This window comes from Geotrypetes seraphini, chromosome 3, assembly GCF_902459505.1.
Source record: "Geotrypetes seraphini chromosome 3, aGeoSer1.1, whole genome shotgun sequence".
In the NCBI taxonomy this organism is placed as follows: Eukaryota; Metazoa; Chordata; class Amphibia; order Gymnophiona; family Dermophiidae; genus Geotrypetes; species Geotrypetes seraphini.
Genome location: NC_047086.1, coordinates 75272343 through 75298561, shown reverse-complemented (window position 1 = coordinate 75298561; position 26219 = coordinate 75272343). Strand labels below are relative to the sequence as shown.

The 26219-nt window shown below is 43.4% G+C and overlaps 1 protein-coding gene across 5 annotated transcripts in view; it reads left to right on the top strand.

Moving 5' to 3' along the window:
• Positions 1-26219, top strand: part of ARHGEF10 (Rho guanine nucleotide exchange factor 10) — a 345472-nt gene that overhangs the window by 210919 nt on the left and 108334 nt on the right. For 4 of the 5 annotated variants that reach the window (XM_033938128.1, XM_033938130.1, XM_033938132.1 and 1 more), the window contains 7 exons: positions 2114-2206; positions 6008-6178; positions 11707-11852; positions 20199-20374; positions 20906-21021; positions 24039-24166; positions 24891-24991. In XM_033938128.1, the coding sequence (XP_033794019.1) occupies positions 2114-2206; positions 6008-6178; positions 11707-11852; positions 20199-20374; positions 20906-21021; positions 24039-24166; positions 24891-24991 (931 nt within the window). The remainder of the gene's footprint in view (positions 1-2113; positions 2207-6007; positions 6179-11706; positions 11853-20198; positions 20375-20905; positions 21022-24038; positions 24167-24890; positions 24992-26219) is intronic. The other variant, XM_033938131.1, reaches the window with a different exon arrangement.

The following is a 26219-nucleotide window of genomic DNA, read 5'->3' as shown; positions in this document are numbered from 1 at the left end:
GACCCCTTACAAATTTAAGTATATTTTGTTTATTTCCTAACTTCAAGATAATATATGCTAAGGAAAGCATAATTAAAAAACAAAGATGATGATTGCAGTGAATTTCACCCTCAATGTGAAATAAGCTCTCTGTGCAGTTATTCTGCCTGTGTGAAGTGTTACCACTGAAAAGAAGTGATGTGATTGACAGGTTCATCCACTTATGTATTTAAAAGTTAAGGTCACCATACAAGCTGGAGGTGCTGTCTTTTTGACTGATTTTGTGTCTAGCTTTTAGAGTTGTATTTTCCTCAGTTGCTGTTGACCTACTGAAAGGAGCATACCCGTATCATGAAAACTAGTTAAAAGGAGAGCAATGTTTAGTCTGTGAGCATTGGATGCCTGGTTCAATTTCACATAGTTAGCTGTATATATCTGGGTAACATTTATGTAGACCAGGGGTTCTCAACCCAGGCCTAGCCAGTCAGGTTTTCAGGATCCCCACAATGAATATGCTTTAGACAGATTTGCATCTTGCACCGGGGAGGGGCCTAAGGCCCTGATTGGCCCAGGCATTTAGGATCCCTCCTGTAGGCAGGGCCTTAGGCACCTGGGCCATCCGGAATCTTAGGCCCATCTCCCAGAGCATTCTGGGATGCAGTGGGAGTGGTCTAAGATTCCGATTGGCAGGATCCCTTAGGCTTGTGGTGGGGTGTTCTGTTCTCAGGTGCCATGCAGAAGGGACTTAAGGTAAGGGGGAGGGAACGGGGGACCATGGCAGCCTGCCGGCAAGAGGGAGAGGGCATCTCTCCTGCTGATGTTCCATAAAAGGTACAAGGGCAATGTGTGGGGATGTTGGGCGAAGGGTGTCTCTTGGAGGGGTAGTGTGTGTGGGGGGGGCTCGGTTGTTGGGTGGCTGGGAGGGAGGGTGAAAAAGGGTTTTGGTTATCTGCCAGTTCAGCTACAGGAGATTTCTTTGCCACGATCAACTGATGGCAGGCTGTGGACTATTGTCGGTATCCTCTAGCAAAGATAGGTGGCAGAAATGTAGGCGCTTGAGGCACAATTATCTAACTGGCGCTGTCACATGATTGACACCCCATGACTGGTGGCCACTTTTTTAGTGGCTGCCGACATGGGCGCCAGTTAGAGAATCCAGGGTAACTGTGACCAAATTAGTCTCTGTTTGTGGATTTATTGTTTTTACTGTAAGATTAGTTGTTTCCCTCCTTTTTTTGGCTTCTTAAAAATAATTTTTCAGGCAAGAGGCATATTAGTTGTCACTATTCCAATTCACACAACCTCAAATAAATTCTAGTCATGAAGCGATTTGAAAGCCATTTTAGTGTTTTCAAAGTAAAGGTGAGAAGTGAACTCAGTCGGTTTTTTTAAATCCCTCTGAACAGATGATGAAAAAACACTGGAGCTGGTTATTTTCTGATGTTTCTCATGCAGGTGTCCCTTCTATTCTCAGCTGTGTTGGAAGGAGTATTACTCATGCATGTTTTGTTTGGTCTGCATTAGAAATCATACCTGAAATGTCAGAAAAGCCACTGTCGGATTCTATCCAACATGGCTACTTGAAGTGACATTTTACACTGCCCATGGGAATAACTCGGAAGGGTTAATCGATGTGTACTTAATTTTATTGACTTTCACACTATTTTTTCAAGGGTTTTCTGTGGAATTGTCAAGATGTTTTTCTTTTCTTCGTTTGGCCTTGAGAGACATTGTATATGTGTTCTTTCATTGCGGAAAAATGACTGTGGACTATGTTGATCTAGCTCACCTCCCATCCCCCACCCCTCATGTTCCCATCGTTTTAGAACTAGATATGGCTTAGAGCATCATATTTGTGTCTTAACTTGTTATCTTTGGGACCTCTTAGTTGACATCTTTCACCACAGACCTATCACATGGGAGTTCGGATTTAAGATTATGTTGTCGCTCTTGTTTCTGTGTTTGTGGATGCTGTGAATGCATATAAAGTCCATAACAAGGTGTTCTTTTCTTGGCAGTGACATTCTGCAGTTAAGAACTAGCTGATGCTATGTACTTTCAGGGTATATAACCCTCCAACAGTTGAAATCCCCCAAGATATTGCAAACATTGTAATTTTTTTTTTTCATTACAGCAGTGCCAGGAGTCCAGCCCTGACAGAATTACTCTCTATGGCCTAATGATGAAACCGATCCAGCGCTTTCCACAGTTTATTCTTTTGCTTCAGGTATGTAATAGAAAAATAGGATTAGTGCTCCTAATCTGTTTCTCTCTGCTTGATTCCCCCTTTCTTGGTGTCACTTTCCTTTGCCTTTCCTCCCTTCTTTTTCTCTGTTGTTTTCCTCTCAAAATTCTCACATATTGTGAAATGTTGATATACTTTCATTTGGGAATCATGGTTATGTAATTCAGTACTTTATTCCCCACACTCAGCCTATTTTCTAATTTATATATGAGCAATAATCATTACTTCCCTTTTTTATGTAACTGAAGTTAGACGACTCTGAACTTAATTATTTGTTATTGATTATTAGTTTATTTGTTATTGATTATTAGTTTATGTTTATGGAAGGCATGGCTGTTTCTGTAGTAGCTGCATTACAATTAAATTCCTAAAAGGACACCAGTGAAACCAAAAAGCAAGGAAGTTTCACAGTCTTTCTCCCCTTCTGTGATTCTGTTCCTACATTTTGTCAGTTTGTTTGTTTTTTCTCTGAACTCTTTCCTTTCGAACAGAATATATTTTCTGTTTTTACTCATCATCTGGTTCTGAATATGTCTCTCTTACATTGTGACTAGCACGTGGCCCTGTTTGGCAGTCTCTTTTCAGCTATTTCTGTGATGCACATTCTTGGATGTATTAGAGTAGCACAAGCTCAAGTTCCTTAGCAACATTTGGAACAGCACCCATGCAGCTGGTTCTGCAATGCAACCTACATCCATTTGTCTCACTACCAAAATATTGCATGACAGCTTTAGATAGAAGGAGAAGAGAGAGCAATATCTGTGCCTTTAGCTAGACTGAGAATGTAAACCACCTAGTGGTTAGACGGTATATAAATTTTAAAATAAAATAATAAAAATAAATACATGAAGCGTTCATTTCTTAATGCTCATGAAGTTGAAACTTTCTGGAAATAAAACTCAGGAGCAACATCAGAAAATGTGACTTACTAATAAAAGTCTTACAAAAAGGAAAACATTCCTTGCCAGAAAAGATGATGGGACTTTCAGAGGAGGCAAAAAGAATTCATGGGATAAGCACAGAGATCATGAGTGACAAGGAGATGGGGACTAGGGATTGCCTGGAGTCTGTGACGTTCCTTTGGGAGTGGTTGGAAAGTTGCAAAGAACACATCCTTATGGCAGAGTTGCGAGAAGAGGGTGGATAAAGGAAGTGCAACCTAATGACACTGCTGGTCATGGTATCAGCAGATTTAAACCTTCCAGAATCCCATTGGTTATTTAGGTTGGTCCTGGTACTTTAGGGTAACTGGGTAATGAATAGCAAGGTCATAGGATCTAGGAGGATGGATCAGACTAATTTTATTGACTGCTGCACAAGTCTTGTAGTTGAGACAGAAGCATGAACTCTTGGGAAAAAGGGTTAATAGCTTAATTTAGGCAAATTTAGATATTTCGAAGTAAAATAAGCATCAGTAAGCACTTTGCATAATTGACCACTAGAACTCTCTGCTTGCTTACTTTTTCTGTTGTACAAAAATGTCATCATTGTGATGACATTATTTACACTAAGAACATAAGAATAGCCTTACTGGGTCAGACCAATGGTTCATCAAGCCCAGTAACCCGTTCTCACGGTGGCCAATCCAGGTCACTAATGCCTGGTCAAAACCCAAGGTGTAGCAATATTCCATGCTACCAATACAGAGCAAGCGGCAGCTTCCCTGTGTCTTTCTCAATAACAGACTATGGTGTTAATGGAAGAAGATAGAACTGTTATCAAGTTTTTTTTTGACAAAATAAACATTAGGGTGCAAAATGGCATGCACCTGCCTCTAAGACCTTCCTCCTCATGAACCTCAACTAATGTATGTTTATTCGGAACTCGTTTCTTAAAACCATTCAATGTGGTGAAAAGAAACAATGCATAAGATATTGATAATACATGTGGAGGGGCATTTTCGATAGTGTGTTTAAGTCTGACTTTGGATGTTTCCAATAAGACGTCTAAATATAAGGGTGGGAAAACATCCACTTTCAAAACCGCTTGACATCTACTTTTGTTGGGTTTTTTTAATGACCTGATTGGACTTCTTGGTCTCTAAGGATGTCAAACTGTTTGGGCCATTTGTGTAGGGAACTTTGGCAGTTCCCAGAAGAATCTTACATTTTAAGTTTCCTGCCCCAAAAGCCAGTAAATTTTGGTCTGTACAAGTTATTGAGATAAGCACTATCAAGTTATATCAGCTGCCAAAATACTTATTGTAAAGTTCATGAATAAATTATCTGGTTAAGTCAAGGTGGCGGTATTAATGGCTAAGTATTTGAACATCTGTTTGAAGTTAACCAGATAATGTATCTAATTACTTCAACAGGATAACCTTGGCAGAATTTTAGTCTCGTTGTCTCCATTGCATGCATATGTGAATTCTGCTGCTCTGAACTCAGTCAGAAGGCTGTTCCAGATGTCCATCTGCCTCTTCACTAAATCATGTGACTTGGCTCTTCAGTTCTTCTTTTTTCTTTTAGTTTACAATCATAATGCAAAGAAACTAACCTCATTTATAAAGAATACAAAAGTAAATAAGAAAACTGTGAAAATCCAAAACGATGCATATTAAGGGGAAATTGCACATACAAAAAAAAAAGATCTAAATTCTATACTGAGCCCCAAAATCCCTCCCTAGCATGGAAATTAACACTAGTCAGAAATTTTATCATTCAAAAAATTCTCCAGATGAAACTTGCTCCCCTTGTCAGGAAATTAAACATTTGCAAAGGAGCCTTACAATAAAAAATCCTCCCCTTCAGTTCTTAATATCCCTCTTTTTGGACTTTTTTTTCTCATAGATCTAAAGAAAGATTTAACACCTGCTGACAGGGCAATATACTCCTTTGTATTTCTAACTGTTCTTTCTGCTTAGGATTAGTAGTTGGAGGGTCTCATGAGTTTCAACAACCTTTCTTTAATGTTTTAGGATCCTGGGAGACAATACACTTCCCTGAACTAGCAGATGAGTCTGTTTGACCCACAGAGAATCATCAACAATCACCTCCCCATTTCTCTTTGTTTTGGCTTCTGGAATGCATAGCTTCCCCTCTGCTGTGCTTTCTGTGTCATTCTCCTCCAATGATTCTAGGACTGCATATCAGAATGAAATGTGCTAATTATTCTAACCACTAGATGGCACACAATGGCCTTGGACCAATGTCCCCTAGGCTTTGGAGCTTGCTGGCTGAATGAGCAATCTGCCCCTCTAGGAGTGACTCACCTCCTGTCCCAGCTAAGCTTTCTTCTATACTCTAGATGGGGAAAGACAAACAGCAAGGCTTAGGGCCTCGTCAATCAAACTGCGCTAGCAGTTTTTAGCGCAGAGAGCCACGCTGAATGGCCCGCGCTGCTCCCGACGCTCATAGGAATTCTATGAGTGTCAGGAGCAGCGCGGGCCGTTTAGCGCGGCTCACCGCGCAGTTGATAGAAGAGGCCCGTAGTGTTTCTTTTTAATTATGTTGTCTAAAAATCTTTTTTGCTAATACTGGTTCTATACTCATGAAAAGCTTGAAGAAAGCAAGAACACCTGGGATTGAATGTAGTGGAAGCTGATTTGCTTTTCATGTCACTTTCCTATTAGCTGTAGCATCTTGTCAGAAATTGCCATCATGGTTTTGTGGGGTGAGCATATCACGTTGGTGTAACAACATAGCTGTAACAGCACTATGTAGCCATGTGCCTTGGTGAGGTATTAGGCACTGAGAAAAAAAAAATGTGACACCTATAAACATATCTCACAAAGGCATTATCTGTGATATGGTACAATGGCTGCTCCTGTTGCTTTCTCTACAGGATATGCTCAAGAATACTACCAAAGGACATCCTGACAGACTGCCCCTTCAAATGGCTCTCACAGAGCTGGAAACCCTGGCAGAGAAGCTGAATGAAAGAAAAAGGGATGCAGACCAACGCTGTGAAATCAAACAGATAGCAAAAGCAATGAATGAGCGATACTTAAACAAGGTTGGGAAGGGAAAAACGCTTGAATGGATATGAATGTTGCTCTACTTTCCTTTGTGTGTATGTTCTTATGCGATTGTATTCCGTATTCCTGCGTTTTCTGTTTTAACATGGTTGAAAGCCTGAACTGTAATCAAACTAGCTTTAGGTAAGATCTGAAAATGATTACTTTTTTTTCCCTAAGGCATGAGTCCTGAAAGGAAGGTTTATAGTTTAACGGCAGGGCAATGCATATTATCCTCTATGTAAAAGGTACCTAATATTTAGAAAAGAAATCGTATGTGCATAAATAGTTATTCAGAGTTGGGGTCCTTTTACAAAGGTGTGCTAAATGTTAATGTGTCCATAGAATATAAAGGGTGTGTTAGCATTTAAGCACGCTAAATCAGTTTTCACACGCTGCACGCCTTAGTGAAAGAGGGAGTTAGTTTATGCCATTACTTTTTGTTCATTCCTGGGATGAAAGGAATTCTACAAATGCTTACATGATACTATAATCCTTTCAGTAGTGAGTTCTGGACTGTTTTCCCTTCCATGGTAGTTCTCAAGATGAGGCCTTGAGCCCACTCTCAATAAATTTGGTTTGGAAGATAGGCACAATATTTAGTTACATTTGATCTTCAAATTAACATTGTCATGCTCCTTGTTATCTTTTTTTTTTTTTTTTTTAAGTTCAAAGTGTTTTATTAATTTTTGGAAAACACAATACAAAGGAATAAAACAAACAGAAAAAATAATTGCAAAGTACATGGTCCAAGCACATAGAACATAATCGTTAAAGTTATGCTTCTAGTATGCAGTTATGCAAAATTTGTAGGAATAATACATGTTAGTTTAATAGTATGACATATAAGCATATCATCATGGTCACAGAAATATTAGGGGCACAAAAGGATTAAGATATTTGTATATTTAAATATCCTGAAAAAAAAAAAAATTGATGATGATTCAGGTTAAGTCCAAAGGACAAGACAGAGTTGCTATATATTATGTTAGTGCAGTGATGGATCCAGAATATGTTCGCATCTAAACTTTAAAAAAACTAGAACAAAATCCCATCCTAACAACTTCCATTCATCCAACAAGATGGCAAACCAAATGATCATGTTTCCCCCATAACTCACAAGCAGAAAATTGATTAAGATTAAACACCACCGATAAATCAAGCTGGATAAAAAACCTTCTTTCTTCCAACTCCACTAAATTAATCTTCTTCAAGAAGGCTGTCAAGACTGTCGTTTGTGTGCTAAACCTCCTAAAGCCTGATTGGGCAAAATCTAGGAGGTCATTTGAATCAAGGAGAGCAGACAGTTGATTGGCTCAGGCACTGACAGAAAAGTAAGGCTCGACAGCTCAGACATACTCCCCGCTTGCAATTTTAAAAAAAGGAAAAGCCCCCTCCATTCTTCCAATGTCCCCCAGCCGTCCATGCCTCCCCCCATCATTCCAGGACCCCTGTGCTGAGACCCCCCTCCCTACACTTAAAAAAATTGGCAGGAGAGATGCCCATTCTCCTGCCACAAGGCTGGGACATGCCTCCCTGAAACCCCCCCACCTCAATCCATACCTTTTTTTTAAAAAAAAAGATCTGCAGGAGAGATGCCCACTCCCTCCTTCTACCATCTCCGCCTCTTCAAAATGGACGTCTTTAAAATTTAATTTAGAATGTTTTCAGAAAATGAACACTTATTGGTGTAAGCTTACACTTGCCTGTAAAAGTGTCAGCAGAGCACCTAATCACTTCTGTAATGGAACACGTAACTTGCAAAATGCATAAATGCAAAGGAGTGTACACAGTGGTGTAGCATGGATGGGACATGCACAGACCTTACAGAATATGTGTTCCTGCCATATTTAGATGCCCGCATTTATGCCAGCTCTTTGGCTGGTGTAAATGTAGGCATGCTGATACCAGGTTACCCTGGCATTCTCTAATGGAACCTGGGCACCCAGGATCTGTTATAGAATAGGTTTCTATTGCGTATCCCCAGGGTGCTGAAATGGAAACACTCAGTCATACAGTTGTCCCCGGGGTGATTAAACAACAACAAACACATTCAAAGCGTTCCTGTATATATAAACAAAGGTATTTATTTTCCGACAGTGACGTAGCCATGGGTGGGCCCAGGCCCATCCAGTGGCAGCACATCTATAAGGTTGCTGGTGGGGATTCCCAAGCCTTGTCAGCCCCAAACTCCCCATACCTCTTCTCCCACTTACAGTTATTTTTATTTGAAATACCACAATTATTAACCAAAAATGTTAAATCAAAGTGATTTACAATAATAAAAGCAGGGATGAAATTTTTAAAAATTTTAAAGGACCAATATTTGTTGTCGGCGAGCAGCCTGACTAATACACACTGCTTGTGCCGGCTGCGCAGTCTTTCTTCTGAGGCAATTTCCTGTTTCTGCATAGGTGGAGTGCATCAGAAGGAAAGCTGTAGGGTTCGCAAATGCAGCATGAATCGGGCTGCTTGCTGCCAATGAAGATTGGCTCTTTGAAAGGTAAATGTGTGGGGGAAGGGGGAGAACAGGGAAGGAACCGGATTGGATTGTCTCGCCTGGGTGGGAGAGAGATTGATGGGATATTCTGTCCACCCAACTGGGGTACAGGCCCATCCAAAATTGGGTGTCTGTCTATACCCCCGTTTTCCAAATATAATTCTTTAGTTGGTGTAATCCACAGTACCTCCATTTTTTGCACAGTTCAATACCAAACTATTCTACCCACAATATAGTCACTCCCAAGATGTTATTAAGCTCCACCTGCCTAGGCTCTACATCCCTCCTACCTGGGATCAGTTAGTTCAATATGAAAATGTGGAAGTTGATGTATTTTTTAAAATGCCAGCCATGATTTTAAATCTGTTCCATGTACTCTATTCCAGTTATGTTAGATAAGTTGTGAGCCCGCTGGGACAGATGGGGGGAAAATGCTTAAATACCTGAATGTAAACCACTTAGACAATCTCCATTGATAGGTGGTATATATAAATAACTAATAATAATAATACTCAGTTGTAGTAACTAGATAGTTCACGTCCTGTCCTTGAGGGCCTCTTAAAAATTTAATTTTCAGGGTATCCTTTGGCAACAGTAGAGGCAACATTCTTACAAATCTGTGGTTATATGTTAGGGAGCCCAAAAACCTGACCTGTTTGCCAATCATGAGGACACCACTGACCAGGTCAGGATTAATTCTTCGAAGGTCCTCTAGTCACACAAGTACACGGGGCCCCCTAGCCCTGCCTGTCCCTTTCCCCGCCCTCAAGGAAAAGACAAGTTAATCTAATCATGTATTTTTTAATGGGTATATCTTATGGGCAGACTGGATGGACCGTTCAGGTCTTTATCTGCCGTCATTTACTATGTTACTATATTAAACATGACATCCCTGTCCACCACCCCGTCTGCAGCCAATGTTCCCTGGACAGGAGGAGCACCTACCTGCCTGCAGCTCCCGCCCTCCCTGGATCCCGTGACACAATCCCTGGGCAGAGCCTCGCTTACCTGTAGCTCGCCTCGATCTCCGGGCTATAACCAGCCAAAGACACCACCGCGGGATTCACTTTTTAATCTAGTCCTCCCCAGAGCAGCCTAAGGAACTGTGCCATTTCCAGCCACCGCCTCCTCCTCCTTCTCCTGCCTCACACGGCAGCCACCACCCCCTTCTCATTGCTGCCACTCAATGGTATTACTATTTATTATTTTTAATTAATAATACAAAGCGAGAGAGGGGAGGCACCGATGTCACAAGTGTGTCATTTTTTTTTCTAAGTGAAAAAGCAAAACCCCAGCACAGTGGCACCCGGGGTTCATTATTTTTTGACACCTCCCCACCCATCTGTATGAAAAACATGATTTTTAGTAACAATCCACACGTCGCACAAGAGTGTACTAGGAAAAGGCAGCATCTTACATACTGCAGTGAGCAGTACAACATCAATACACCCATTGTAAAACTAAACAAACCAGACTAATACAGATCAATTCTGCACAGTCAATCCTAACAGAAAACCATGTCTTTCGAACACAGAAAACACCTTCGCCTAGTATGGAATGTGTAATCACAAACTAACCCCTCCCCTTTTTACAAAACTGTAGTTCGGTTTTTAGCCATGGTGATAACAGCTCAGACGCTCATAGAAATCTGAGCATCAGAGTTGTTACCACTATGGCCAGTGCTAAAAAATGCTCTACAGAAATACGTAGACAAAGGTTAAACTGAACCACCAAGAAGCTGGATTCTACATACAATGCAACACCACAGAAACAAGTGACGCATGTCCCCTAAAACAAAAGAAAATTTTTTTTTCTATCTTTGTTGTCTTTGGTTTCTGCTTTCCTCATCTTCTTGTCACTTTCTTCCTTTAATCCACTGTCTGCCCCATCTATATGGCATCTTCTCTCCTTTTATGCCACTTCCAGAAACTGTATGCCTCCCTCTTCCATCTTTCCCTTCTCCTCTATTGGTCTGGCATCCATCTTCTTCCTTCCCTCCTCCAATGGTCTGGCATCCCTCTCCTCTCCTTCCCTCTCCCACAAACCTATGGTCTTACATTTCACTCCCTTCCCCCCACTTCCATCAGCATCTGCCCCCTTTCTTTCCCTCCAACCCAATTCCATCCAGTATCTTTCCCCCTTATGTCTCTCTCCCCTTTCCTTTCCTCCCATTTCCATCAGCATCTGCCCCTTTTCTTTCCCTCCAACCCAATTCCATCCAGCATCCTTCCCCCTTAAGTCTCTCTCCCCTTTCCATTCCCCCCTTCCATGAGTATCTGCCCCCATTCTTTTCCTCCAACCCAATTCCATCCAGTATCCTTCCCCCTTATGTCTCTCTCCCCTTTCCTTGCACACCAATTCCATCGGCATCTGCCCCCTTTCTCTCCCTCCACCACCCTTCCATACCATCCTTCCCACCACCGTTCCATACCACCCTGCCATGCTCCTTTCTCTCTCCCATGCTGCTGGCTCTGCTCTCTGAGCTCCTTGGCAAAAGGCAGCCCGTAAGCAGACATCATTAGAACAGCTGGCGGCATCGACGGCAACACGGTTGACTCTGCTCCAGGAAGGTCCCGCGATGACTGTGTCTGCTGGTCCATCCCCTCCGGAAGAAATAATGATGTCAGAAGGGGACCGACCGGCAGACGCAGTCATCACGGGACCTTCCTGGAGCAGAGCTGTTGATGCGGGGGGGGGAGGTCTGTTTCCATTGATGCCGGGTGGGGGCCCGTCGCTGTTGATGCCGGGTGGGGGCAACGCCATTCATGCTGCAGGGGGGTGTTTCCATTGTCGTTTAAAAAAAAAAATTGCAAGGTGAGTCATCTTTTTACCCTCCTTCTGCGGACCCCCCTGACAGTTGTGGACCCTAGGCACATGCCTACTGGGCCTACCCATTAATCCAGCCCTGCCACTGACCTAGCTTATGTTTGGAAGAGCTCAAACCTCGACCCTCTGGGCTGTTAGGCTAGCCTCCTTTGTTTTCTTTGCATTGGAAAATAATTGTTCAAATTGTTCCTTTTTATTTAGCTTCTCAGCAGTGGAAATAGGTATCTCATACGTACAGATGATATGATAGAGACGGTTTACAATGAGAAAGGCGAGATTGTCAAAACCAAAGAACGCCGGATTTTCATGCTAAATGATGTGTTGATGTGTGCTACAGTTAACAATCGGTGAGTATCTATTTAACATAGCAAAATGATAGTGGTAAGGGTCATCAGATCCATGCATTCATTCCAGTTGCCTTTGACCACTGTGTACCAGTGAGCCAGCAAGCTCATTTTTCAAAATTCTGAGCATTTCCCTTTGAAAACTCAGCCGGTAAGTAATAATAGTAATAATAACAGTTTATTTATCCCAGGACAAGCAGGCAGCTATTCTTGACTGATGGGTGACGGCACCGACGGAGCCCCGGTACGGACACTTTTAGAGTGATTGCACTCTAAGAACTTGGAAAGTTCTGGATACCGCACCGCGCATGCGCGAATGCCTTCCCGCCCGACCCCGGCGCGCGGTCCCTCAGTTTTCTAGTTTCCGCGGAGCTAAGAAGACGCGTTCACTTCAACGGCCGTTGAAGAGATTTTTTCACGCCTTCCCGCTCGCGTAAACCCCCCTTTTTATAATATAGTTTTCTTTATTTCTTTATTTCTTTTCTTATTTTCTTAAAATAAAATAAAAATAATAATTTTTTCTCCTCTTTTTCGATTCGGCCCGGCGGGGCCTGTTGCCACGATCGAAGCCTCGGCTTTCGATTTGGCAGAGGCTGTTTTCCCGTTCATGCCCCCTCAGCCCGGTTTTAAAAAGTGCCAGCGGTGCGCTAGACCAATTTCGCTGACAGACCCCCATAACTGGTGTCTGCAGTGTCTTGGTCCTGACCATCGAGCATCTTCTTGCTCCCGCTGTGCAACTTTAAAAAAGAGGACCCTCAAAAACCGCCAAATCCAGCAGCGGATCCTTTTCGGTGCCGAGATGTCCGACTCCGCAACTCCGGCACCGACATCTGTTCCACAGTCGACACCGACTTCGTCGACACCGCGTGATTCGACGCCGGTATCGCATCCCACAGGTAAGCCGGCTAAGAAGCCTTCCCCGTTGGAGCGTCCTCCGGTCTCTACAGCAGTGAGCCCAATCCTGCCGACCTCGAGGCGCCCACGGAAGCGCTCCGCTCCGATCGAAGTTAGTCCCTCGACATCGGGCTCTTCTTCGGAGTGTCGAGCGGCACCCAAGGCACCGCAGAAGAAAAAAGCGGTGCCGGTGCCATCCTTGGACGAGCGCATCGCCGCCGTTCTGCAGGTTCAGCTTAAGGATCAACTTCAAAAGCTGTTTCCTGCTCTCTTGACCCCGAACCTTCCAGTTCCAGTTCGGTCGGAGCCTCCGGTACCGATAGAGGAACGCCCTCTCTTATCGGCATCCAATTTATCGGTACCGGCACTTACCACATCGTCATCGATGCCGGTTCTAGCTCCTGAACCTAGGTCTCAACACCAGGCGGTACAGACCACGATACCGATACATCAGGTTGCATCGCCTGGTACCGTCTCTATGAGATCGGGCAAATCTACACATAAATCCCGACACGTAGAGCCCTCCACACCTGAGTCTCGACACCACTCTCAGGTTAGAGACCCTGATTTGTGGGGAGATTCAGAAGAGCCCTTCCTATCTGAAGGAGAATGCTCTTCCGATGAGGAGGAACACCTGGTGGCAGACCCTCCTTCTAAACAGGATTCCACCTCTTTTACCTCCTTTTTGAAGGAGATGTGTGAATCCCTGTCAATTCCCTTGGAGGCTGAATCCAAGAAGTCCAAAGCATTCCTTGATGCTCTGGATTTTGACCAGCCTCCAAGGGAATTCCTTAAACTTCCTCTCCATGATATTTTACGAGAGACATTTTATAAAAACCTTGAAACTCCCCTGACTGTGCCAGGAGCTCCTCGTAAGCTGGACTCTCTATACAGGGTAATCCCCATTCCTGGGTTTGACAAGCCCCAGCTCCCACATGAATCTCTTTTGGTAGAGTCTACATTAAAGAAATCAACGGGGGCTAATGTGTATGCTTCAGTCCCTCCTGGCAGAGAAGGGAAATCTATGGACAAATTTGGCAAACGGCTTTATCAAAATGCCATGTTGGCCAATAGATCAGGAAACTATGCTTTTCATTTTTCTTTTTATTTAAAGCATTTGGTCCAGCAGTTGTCTTCATTTGAACAATTCCTTCCTGATCGTAGAAAACCTTCTTTTCATTCCTGTGCTTCCTCTCTCCTTCAGTTGAGGAAATTTCTTGTCAGGTCAATTTATGACACCTTCGAATTGACTTCTAGAGCCACGGCTATGTCAGTGGCTATGCGCAGGTTGGCATGGCTCAGGGTCTCAGAGCTAGAGGTGAACCACCAAGACCGTCTAGCAAATGCTCCTTGTCTGGGGGATGAGCTGTTTGGAGAATCCATGGATTCAACAACACAAAAACTGTCGGCTCATGAAACCAGATGGGATACTCTTTTAAAGAATAAAAAGAAGACTCCCCCTGCTAGACCGTTTCGCCAACAATCGGCATACCAACGCCGATTTGCTGCTCGGCCTTTACCTCAGCATTCCCAACAACCTAGGCGTCAGCGACAGCAGCAACAACGTCAACCACCTAGGCAAAATCAGCAACAACAGGTGAAACCTCCTCCACCTCAAAAGTCTACTCAACCCTTTTGACGTGTTTCTCCAGAACATAGCCATTTTGCCTCCATCAGTTCAACTTCCCCTACCCATTGGAGGCCGTCTCACTTATTATCTCAGCCGTTGGGAGAACATAACATCCGATCAATGGGTTCTCAACATCATCCGCCACGGCTACTCTCTCAACTTCCAAACACTTCCATCTCAAAGTCTACCAAGAGAGTCTGCTTTGAACACTCCCCAGGCTTCTCTCCTTATTCAAGAGGTTCAATCTCTTCTTCTTCTAAACGCTATCGAAGAGGTTCCTCTGGACCAGAAGGGGCAGGGGTTTTACTCCCGTTATTTTCTGGTTCCAAAGAAGACAGGAGATCTCAGACCCATCTTAGATCTTCGAGATCTCAACAAATGTCTGGTCAAGGAAAAATTCAAGATGCTCTCTCTGGCCACTCTTTACCCTCTTCTCAATCAAGACGACTGGCTATGTTCCCTCGACCTCAAAGAGGCATACACTCATATTCCAATCCATCTAGCCTCCAGGCAATACCTCCGCTTCATGATCAACAACTGTCATTACCAGTACAAAGTTCTCCCCTTCGGTCTTGCCTCATCTCCACGAGTATTCACCAAGTGTCTAATTGTGGTAGCTGCTTACCTACGCTCCCATCACCTTCAGGTGTTTCCTTACCTGGACAATTGGTTGATAAAGGCCGACTCATCTCAAACAGTTCTCCTGGCCACCAATCAAACCATCTTGTTCTTACAGCTTCTGGGGTTCGAGATCAATTTTTCCAAATCTCATCTACTCCCCACTCAACGACTTCAATTCATTGGAGCGGTGCTGGACACAGTCCTCATGAGAGCATTCCTACCGTCCAACCGTCTTCAAACTCTCCAATCTCTGTGTCAGCAGGTACTTCCACGACGTTCCATCTCTGCCAAACAAATGATGATACTCTTGGGTCACATGGCATCCACAGTCCATGTCACCCCCCTCGCACGTCTTCACCTGCGCATTCCTCAGTGGACCCTTGCTACCCAGTGGTCACAAGCGACGGATCCTTGCTCACGGCACATATCTGTGACATCATCTCTTCGTCAGTCTCTACAATGGTGGTTGATATCCTCATATCTCTCCAGAGGTCTTCTATTCCATCTACCTCCTCATCAACTGATCATCACCACAGATGCCTCCCCTTATGCCTGGGGAGCTCATTTGAACGAATTCCAAACTCAAGGTCTTTGGACAGTGCAGGAAATGACACATCACATCAATTTCCTAGAACTCAGAGCGATGTTTTATGCCCTCAAGGCTTTCCAACATCTTCTCTATCCTCAGGTCCTTCTGTTGTGCACAGACAATCAAGTGGCCATGTACTACATCAACAAACAGGGTGGGACAGGCTCTCGCCTCTTGTGCCAGGAAGCCCAGAAGATTTGGACTTGGGCCACAGATCACCATCTCTTTCTGAAAGCGATTTACATTCAGGGAGAGCAGAATTACTTAGCGGACAAGCTGAGCAGAATTCTCCAACCTCACGAATGGACACTCGATCCCTTAACTCTTCAGTCCATCTTTGCTCAGTGGGGCACTCCTCAGATCGACCTTTTCGCAGCTCCTCAAAATTACCAGCTGCCTCTCTTCTGCTCCAGACTATACACTCCTCACCGTCTGGCAGCGGATGCATTTCTCCTCGATTGGTCCAATCTATTCCTGTATGCCTTTCCTCCGCTGCCTCTCATGTTACGAACATTGTTCAAGCTCAAGAGGGAAGGAGCCACCATGATTCTGATTGCCCCACGGTGGCCCAGACAGCATTGGTTCTCCCTTCTACTTCAACTCAGTTCCAGGGAACCTTTTCTGCTTCCACTGTTTCCTTCTCTGCTTACGCAACAACAGGAGACTCTTCTACATCCCAACCTCCAGTCTCTGCACCTGACAGCTTGGTATCTCTCGGGCTGACTTCACAGGATTCTCTTCTATCTCAGCCCGTTCGTTCTATTCTGGATGCTTCCAGGAAACCAGCCACTCTGCAATGTTACCATCAAAAGTGGACACGGTTTTCATCCTGGTGTCTTCTTCATCATCATGATCCCACGTCCCTTGCAGTGGAGACCCTTTTGGACTATCTACTTTCTTTGTCTAACTCTGGTCTCAAAACTACCTCCATCAGAGTCCATCTCAGTGCTATTGCTGCATTTCATGAGCCCATCCAGGGAAAACTCCTTTCAGCTCATCCCCTAGTCTCTAGATTCATGCGAGGTCTTTTTAATGTGAAACCACCTCTAAAAGCTCCTCCTGTGGTCTGGGATCTTAATGTGGTTCTCTCTGCTTTGATGAAGCCTCCTTTTGAACCCTTAGCTACTGCCGCTTTCAAGTTTCTCACTTGGAAGGTACTTTTCCTCATAGCTATCACCTCTGCCAGGAGGGTCAGTGAGCTCCATGCACTGGTTTCTGACCCACCTTTTACAGTCTTTCATCACGATAAGGTGGTTATGCGTACACATCCAAAGTTTCTCCCAAAGGTTGTCTCTGAATTCCATCTCAACCAATCTATTGTACTGCCTGTTTTCTTTCCAAGACCTCACACTCACTCTGGTGAACAGGCTCTTCATACTTTGGACTGTAAGAGGGCTTTAGCTTACTATTTAGACCGTACTAAACCCCACAGATCTTCGCCCCAACTTTTCTTATCTTTTGATCCTAATAAGTTGGGACACCCTGTTTCTAAACGTACGCTATCTAATTGGCTCGCAGCGTGCATTTCATTCTGCTACTCTCAATCCGGACTGGCACTGGAAGGTTCTGTCACGGCCCATAGAGTTAGAGCTATGGCAGCATCTGTAGCTTTCCTCCGCTCCACGCCTATTGAGGAAATCTGCAAAGCTGCTACTTGGTCCTCAGTTCACACTTTTACATCACATTATTGTCTGGATACATTCTCCAGACGGGATGGTCACTTCGGCCAATCTGTTTTGCAAAATTTGTTTTCCTAATGGCCAACCTTCCCACCATCCCTCCTTTTGTTAGCTTGGAGGTCACCCATCAGTCAAGAATAGCTGCCTGCTTGTCCTGGGATAAAGCACAGTTACTTACCGTAACAGGTGTTATCCAGGGACAGCAGGCAGATATTCTTGCGTCCCACCCACCTCCCCGGGTTGGCTTCTTAGCTGGCTTATACTAACTGAGGGACCGCGCGCCGGGGTCGGGCGGGAAGGCACTCGCGCATGCGCGGTGCGGTATCCAGAACTTTCCAAGTTCTTAGAGTGCAATCACTCTAAAAGTGTCCGTACCGGGGCTCCGTCGGTGCCGTCACCCATCAGTCAAGAATATCTGCCTGCTGTCCCTGGATAACACCTGTTACGGTAAGTAACTGTGCTATACCGCAGGACCGTGAAGTTCTATGCGGTTTACAAAATGCAGATACACACACTATCCCCCTCTTTTACGAACGCATAGGGCAGGTTTTAGCACCGGCAGCGGTGGTTACTGCTCCAATGCTTATAGATTTCCTATGACGGTCGGAACAGTTATTGCCGCTGCCGGTGCTAAAACCCGCACTACGCGTTTGTAAAAGAGGGGGTATGTTAAGTACTGTGACCATACACTTAAAATGGATGCAAGAGACAATTATTCATTGTAAAGTACTGTATGCATGGAGATGTAAAAATGTGCCATGCCTCAACCCGTCGCAGCACTTTCCTTCATACAGGACAAATCTGAGCACAGCCTTTTGCCCACACCGGGGACAGAGAAATGGTGAACAATAACTAAAATGCAATGTTATGCAGGTAACTTGGGTTTACCCATTTAAAACGCTTGATTTATTGTCCCCATATGGGAGAAAAGTCTCAGCAAAAATGCCCACACTACATTTGTTCTAAGTTTTTTTTTGTGTTGTATGCAATCCGACACTTTCCAGCCAGTCCTTTCACAGTGCCAGTCATAAAGAAAGATATTAACAGCTAGCCCTGCACCATTATGTTATTTACTAGTGAGCTCTATTCACCAGTCCTCTTGGAGCTGTTTGAATAGTTCTGAAATTTTGCCAATGAGAAAGCTTGGCAGTGAGTGTGGTGTTATGAATTTTAGCAAAACCAGCAAAAAAAAACAAAACAAAAATCACCCCAGCAAGGTAAATTAGATTGCCCCCCACACAAAACCAACAAAGGAGTAGGGAGTCTGACACAATGTCTTCCAGTCAATGTAAAATTTAATAAAATCAGGTCTTTCATTTATCCATTTTAAAGTTTAATCAGATCAAGACAAGACACGGAGCTGTGTTTCAGCAGCCTGCAACAGGAGTCGCAAATTTTTATCTCATGTAAAAATTAAATGATTTATATACTGTGTTATGATTGTTTGCATGTATCGGTGTTATATTTTGTTTATTATGGTGCATTGTGTGTTGTTTTTCTTTTAAAAATATAATAAAAATATTTATGGCAAAAAAAATAAATAAATGATCCCAATAAAAACAGATAAACCAATTTGAAAATTTCTCACTATGCTTCACAGGAAGCATCCTGCAACAGCAAGCACCAGGCTCCGTGTCGAGTCTTGGTCAAGTTTTGATTTTATTAAACTTTACATTGGCTGGAAGACATTATGTCAGATCCCCTACTCCTTTGCTTCTTTTATGAATCTTAGTCAATTTCATTTTTTTCTAGCAGAAAAGATGTCAGTCCTCAAATACCAGGCCATTCTTCACAGCATGCCAGCCACAGAATCCATGAAAAGGCGGCACTGAGTGTACACAACCTGAGCTCTTTGGGACTATGGGTCAGTTTTTTCAAGCAATGGGAAAAGTGCCAGTGCTCAGCAGTGGTGTAGAGAGGGGGAGAGGCGCCCGGGTGGCGATGCCCCTCCCCCTCCTGCTGTGCATGCCACTTCCCTTCCCCCGTACCTCTGTAATCTTCGTGACACGAGCAGGAACCCCCGAGCTGCTGTCGTGCCGTCGGCCTCTGATATCACTTAGAAACGTGATGTTAGATAAAGGCCAAATGGCCCATCCAGTCTGCCCATCTGCAGTAACCATTATCTCTTTCTCTCTCCAAGAGATCCCATGACTATCCCAGGCTTTCTTGAATTCAGACACAGTCTCTGTCTCCACCACCTCTACCGGGAAACTGCTCCACGCATCTACCACCCTTTTTGTAAAAAAAGTATTTCCTTAGATTACTCCTGAACCTATCACCTCTCACTTTCATCCTATGCCCTCTCATTCCAGAGCCTCCTTTCAAATGAAAGAGACTCGACTCATGCGCATTTACAACACGTAGGTAGACGATGGTCCAGTATTAAACAGTGCTGCTTCTCTTTCTCCTCCCCAATTGTCATCCTTGTTAAATCCTAAAGTGCTAAACATTCTTTTAGTGCAGCATTAGGGAGGGGGCATTAATGTGTGCAGAATTTGTTTTTTATTTTATTTTTAATGATGACATTTGTATAAAGTATCTGAGTTGTGTTTTTAATAGGAGTCATTATACAATTTTATAATATGAAGTCTGTTCCAACCCCCCCCATCCGATTTTATGACTATTTTGTGATAGCCATATAATATCTATATTAGTACTTAGAGACAAATTCTTATTCATAAATTTAAACTTGCTCCAAAAAAAAGGTACATATGTGTATGTGCATTGTGATTTATTTTAAAATAAAATAGGACTGAATTCTATATATAGTGCCTAAAAACCATGCGGTTTATAGAATAGTGCTTATTCCCGGAAGCTGTTTCTAGCTTTAAGCACAGCCATTTGCTGTGAATTTATTCAGTGATTGACTTCTACCCTGAAAGGAAAGGGATTCATGACCAGAAATTTGTGAAATATTGTATATCTGTTTCTTTTAGTTCTTCCCAAGAAAGCAGTGACATTGCATCGGCCAGTCACAGGTACTTGTTGAAATGGAGTGTACCACTGAAATATGTAGACGTCATAGAATATGGAAGCAGTAAAGAACAAGAAGAGAATCACAGATATTCACCTCAACACGTGGCTGAAATGATTACAGTCAATCCCACACCAAGTAAGTGAAAGTACTTAGAACTGTTCTGAGGCTGTGAAATACCCCCTCAGCCATCGTCCAAGTAGCTGTGGGTCTCTTAGGATGAGGATTCTTTTTTGGCTGATCCATTTTCTCCAGATGAGGACTTGGATCTTGGGGAGACCCTTTCAGATCCGTTATGGGGTTTGGATGTTTTCGATGGCGGTTTTTCAGAGGCGCCGGTTGGCAAGGACGCGTCTGTTGTGCGCATTTTTCACCAGAAAGAGTTGTCCATGCCTGTGGTATGCGGATCTGGTTCATCTGCTAGTGGCGGAAACTCTCCCACTGCTCTCTTCGCCCAAACTTCTGGCTCAGAGTCCCATTCCCGGGTCCCTTTTGTCTTACAGCTTGGCTCTTGAAAGGGCTCACCTAAGGAAGAAGGGATATTCGGATAAGGTGATCTCCACTCTCTTAGGGTCTCGGAGACTTTCCATCTCTCAGTTTTATGTCCGTGTTTGCTGTATTTTTGAGGACGTGTGTATGCAATATATGCACTATCTTTATGTATTTCAGATAAATTTTACATGGGACCCGGGCAGCTCTATCATGATTTGCAGAACCTATTACATGACTTGAACATAGTCAATCAGATCACACAATTGGTTGGAAATCTTAAAGGAAACTATCAGGTAAGCAACTGTATCCAATTCAGAATCCAGGTATGTAATGCATAAAAGAAAAACAGGTAGCCGGTGATAACCAAAGGCAAAAGCAAACTCTGCTCATCAAACAAGTTGCGTCAAACTCTTTTCAGTATTTGGTATGAATGAATTTATAGTGTCCTGAATTCAGTCCTTAGCAAGTGCTTTGACACGCAGCTCCTGATTGGTAAGGCCCGACTTAGTGCAGGAAGAGGCGAACGGAGCATACAGCGAGTGATTTCCTGCACTCGCCGGCGCTCCGGCTGCTCTCTCCTGCCTCTCCCGCTGCCCTCTCCAGTCTCCCCCCACGAAAAAACGTATTCGTGGTTTTTCAAGATTTGCAGGGGTTCCTGGAACGGAACCCCCGCGAATATCGGGGGGGAGTACTGTACTGTATCTCAGAACGCCACCCTGTCCTATATAGGAACAGCGTGGCAGCACTCTTCACTGATTCCACCCAGTGATGTGATATAAATTAATTTTATGCTTTTTATATACAGTCAAACCTCGGTTTGCGAGTGTTTTGCAAGACGAGCAAAACATTCTCGCAAATCTTGTCTCGCAAACCGAGTGTTGACTCGATTTACGAGCACCCCCCCCCCGATAACCGGCAAACACCAGCTCTATGGAGGCGGAAAACCACTAGCGCACCTTAGTAAAAGGAGCCCTTAGTGTGCGCTAAATCGGTTAGTGCACCTTAATAAAAGGACCCCATAATTTTTATTTATTAGGATTTATTTACATAACATACAATTTTATTTGTATACCACAATACACTGTGAAGTTCGATGCAGTTAACAAGAGTTAAACTGAAAAAAAAAATCATACATAAGAGGTGAGGATATAATTACAAGTAACATAGAAGTACAAATAACCATAGTAAGGTTGGAGTTAGATACAATAGAACTAGGGAAATATAGGAGAACTCAAGAAGTGAACAGGGGTAGAGTCTCAGTGCAGGTATAGATACGGAGACCCGAAAGGGCGGGAGGGGGGTGGGGGGTAGGTTGTAAGAGTAGAAAGAGTCTGTACCTTTTTGCAGGAATTTACTCAAGGCGGTGTACAATAAGAATAAATCAGACATAAGCAATAGAAAATTACAGCAGTAAAAAAAAAAAAATTCACATTACAATACAAAGTATGTTACAAAATATATTACTTACAGTGTCAATACAATGCATGATAAAACATTTTAATATATAGAATAGGGTGTAAACAAAGAAGGATTATATAGATAGAGGAGATTTAGTAACAAGAGTTTAGGAAATAAGGGACAAATCTGAAGAAAGTTGCACATGAGGTCAGACTGGTGCTTGAAAATGATCTCATCTAGGGTAGGAATGGATAAACATGTCCTGCTATAGTATGTGCAGCCAAGTGTAACTCCTTGTGTCAACACAAACGGCTCCAAATCCGCTTCATGGACACCATCCTGTGGTGTTCCACAGGGCTCTCCCCTATCCCCTATTCTCTTCAACATATATATGACCTCCCTGAACTATCCCCCCTTGAAACAATTTACACATATGCAGACGATATCCTCATCCTCCTTGAAACAGATCCAAACCTTACAAACCTCCAAGAGAATATCACATCATGCATAATGAGACTTCACGCCTGGTCCCTCTCAGTACAGATGAAATTAAATGAATCAAAAACAAAATTACTCTGGCTCGGCCCAAAATTAGCTCACCTGCCTGCCCTCTTCTCCCTACCCACAGGCCCTGCTCTACACCTTGAGTTCTCAAGCAAGGTCCTTGGCATCACTATCGACTCCTCCCTTTCCCTCAACGATCACCTGAATTCCCTGGCAAAATCTTGTTTTTTCAGCCTCCACATGCTGAGGAAAGTTAGATCCTATTTTCACCAAAAGCATTTCACCGTCCTTGTACAATCCATCATCTATCCAAACTCGATTATTGTAACGCCATCTACTTAGGCCTAATGAAAAAAAGTCTTCGCGGACTCCAGCTTATCCAGAACACTGCGGCTAAGCTGATTTTTGCTAAACGCAAATATGACCACGTCTCCCCTCTACTTACCAATCTTCACTGGCTCCCAGTACTTTCCAGAATTCATTTCAAATGCTCCTGCCTGGCTTTCAAGATCATCCACGGCATCCTTCCGCCCCTACTCCCTCTATCCTTCCTCGCCCCGACACCAACTACCACCAGATCTGCCCACAGACATAAACTATCCTTCCCCTCTCTACACGGCATCCTCCACGCAGGTAAACTGGGTAGATCCCTCCTCTCCAAAATCACCGGCCTCTGGAACGACCTCACTGTCCCGCTGCGGAACCTGGACTCCCTCCAACTATTCCGAAAACAACTGAAAACCTGGCTTTTCTCTAGCATATAATAATCTCTTCTCCTGATTATATCCCCTCTTTTTATGCTTTGTAAACTCTTTCTCTTCTCTCTTCCCATATTTTTTAAACTCTGTAAACCGTGTCGAGCTCCACTTCAGTGGAGAAGATGCGATATATAAACCTAAGGCTTAGTTTAGTTTAGTTTAGTGTGTGTGACTAGCAAGTTAGTTCTTCCATTAAAAGCCTGGTTGAAGTGCCAAGCTTTCACCTGCTTCCTGAAGTAGAGATAGTCTTGTGTTAAACAAAGCCTTTCAGGGAATGCATTCCAGAGTATGGGTGCTACTCCAGATAAGGCTCGCTGGTGGGTATCACATCATGTGATTCTGCTTGGGAGGACCTTAGTGACCTTGAAGGTGTAAAGAGGGAGATCCTGTTCTTCAAGTACTCTGGGCCATTTCCTTTGAGGGCCTTGAAGATCAGACATAGAGTTTTAAATGTAGGTCTGTATTGTACTGGTAGCCAGTGAAGTTTTTGTAGTCACGTCGCTATTAGTCTTACGGTTATGCTGCTATTAAAGAAAAGTGGGCACTTAACGTTTCTTTCTAGAATAAGCTCCTAGCAGATGCCTTTCCTACGTCTGTTGCCATGGCACCAGTCTTTACCACCTGAGCACTGGCGTTTATTCTTCTTACAGAATTTAAATCAGGCGGTGGCTCAAGACTGGACTTGTGGTTTACAGAAGCTAATTTTGAAAAAAGAAGATGAAATCCGAGCAGCAGATCGCTGCAGAATCCAGTTGCAGTTTCCTGGGAAGCTTGACAAGTTTGTAACAATTTCTTTTGAAAAAATATTTTTTTTTTCTGATTGTGTATCACGGCTGCACAAGAAGTGTGGCTGCAAAAATTGCTCCCAGTACTTTATCTCCTTTCTCTCCTCTCCCTGGCAGTAGTGAGGGAAGCACCAGTGGCAAGGTCTTAACAGTGCACAATGGTAGCCTGGTATCTTAATGGTGCTGCTCACCACATAATTGTTTCCCACGTATTCACCTTTATAGGACCCCCAGGGACCCCTGAAGAAGACTTTTTATCGAAATGTGGACCGTGTTGGGTCCTGTATCCCTAGCGGACTAGATCCTTTAAGGCTTTTATGTGGATGATTTATTTTAATGTGGATGAAATTATTTCATGTGGATGATTTCAGTGTACCTTTGGAACTTTGACACTTTCAAATAAAGTCCATTTAGGAACATTGTCACTCCACAGAGTTTTTTTGGTTGCCTTTGAGATAGTGACATGAGTTCAGTGAACAGTCGTCCTGTTATCTTGTGCATTATTATTTCCCAGTTGGTCACTGCTCTGCTGATTTCATAGGCAGTGCTCCAAATGTGCCTTGGATTGAGATTTGAATTATGTATTCTTTCTATAAAAGTAAAAAAGTGGTTATGCTTTATCATGTTTTGCGTGTTATGTTTCTTGCACTTCATGCGAGCTGCTCTAACGTTCGCCATTTTCTTAAACCTCTTTGACATTTTTCACATTCCTGGTAGGTCTGGACGGCCGACATTCATCACTGCAATTTTTAACACCTGTACCCCTGCTACCAAGCAGTCATGGATCAGTAATCTTCAGATGGCAAAACTTGCCCTTGGTAAGTGTGGATTCTGTTCTGCTAGGTGAAACATAAATTGGAGTTGAATTTAAACCATTGTTATGCCCCTGGCTGGCATTAAACTGTCAGTAAAATTATATTTAGTCAAAACAAAAAACCCCCGGAAAATGATCCTCACGAAAAAAGTCACAAGTCCACAAAATGTAGGGATAAGAAGCCATACAGTCTGAGATAAGCGCTCTCAATCCACCACTCTGGATAACCACTTTTAGCTCTTCCAATAAAATCTTTATTGCAACATGCTGATTTGACCTGACACGGTCTGCATTTCAGCTCACATGAGCCAACCTACCTCATGGGTCACAGTTTATGTTGTGTGCTCCAAGTCTTACAGTCACAAAAAGTTAAATGTCTGATTAGATTCAGCTACAAACTTCTCTGCTAAACTCTCACGCTGGGTCAAATCGGCATGTTGCAATAAAGATTTTATTAGAAGGACTAAAAGTGTCTATTCAGAGTGGTGGATTAAGGATGTTAATCCCAGACTATGGTTTTGTACTTTTTATGGACTAGTGAGATATATTGTGTATGTGAAGCTGAAGAGTGGGAATTAGAGCTGAAAAGCAGGATTTAACTGAAATCATGCAGACTATATTTAAGAAACTTTACAGACAAGTGGGAGTCAAAAATCAAAACACAAACTGCAGGCTATGTACAAGATGAAGGCAATGTTTATTTAACCAAAGAAATTGCAGTGAATATACAACCTTATTACCAACCTAGGGACCCAACACTGTCCGTGTTTCGGACAACACGCCTTCCTCAGGGGTCCATGGTAAATAAGGATTGGGACAAACTGCAATAAGAATTATCAAACAAATGCCTTCCTGAACCAAAGTCTCCGAATGAAGGTGCGTACGCCCATCTGCTGCAGCCCAGATGGGTGGTACATCATTAGTCTGACATCTCCACTGAAATCTGTCCGCCTTGGGAGGCCTTGCTGGTAGTGAAACTACCGATGGCATAGCTTTCAGCTTCATAGATGCACGCAAGCCCCAGTGGCACAACAAGCCCATGTGCCATGACTGAAGGCAATGGATATATATGAAAGAAATTTGCACAGAGTACCTTCATTCTTAAAATTTCCAGTATTTGCCAGGAAACACAGAGAAGGATCAATGTCCAAAGAAGTCTAGTCCCTGAGTAAAGACTTATGAGGTGTATATTAAGGTACAGTAAAAGTTGGACTTTTATCACACTTTAGTTT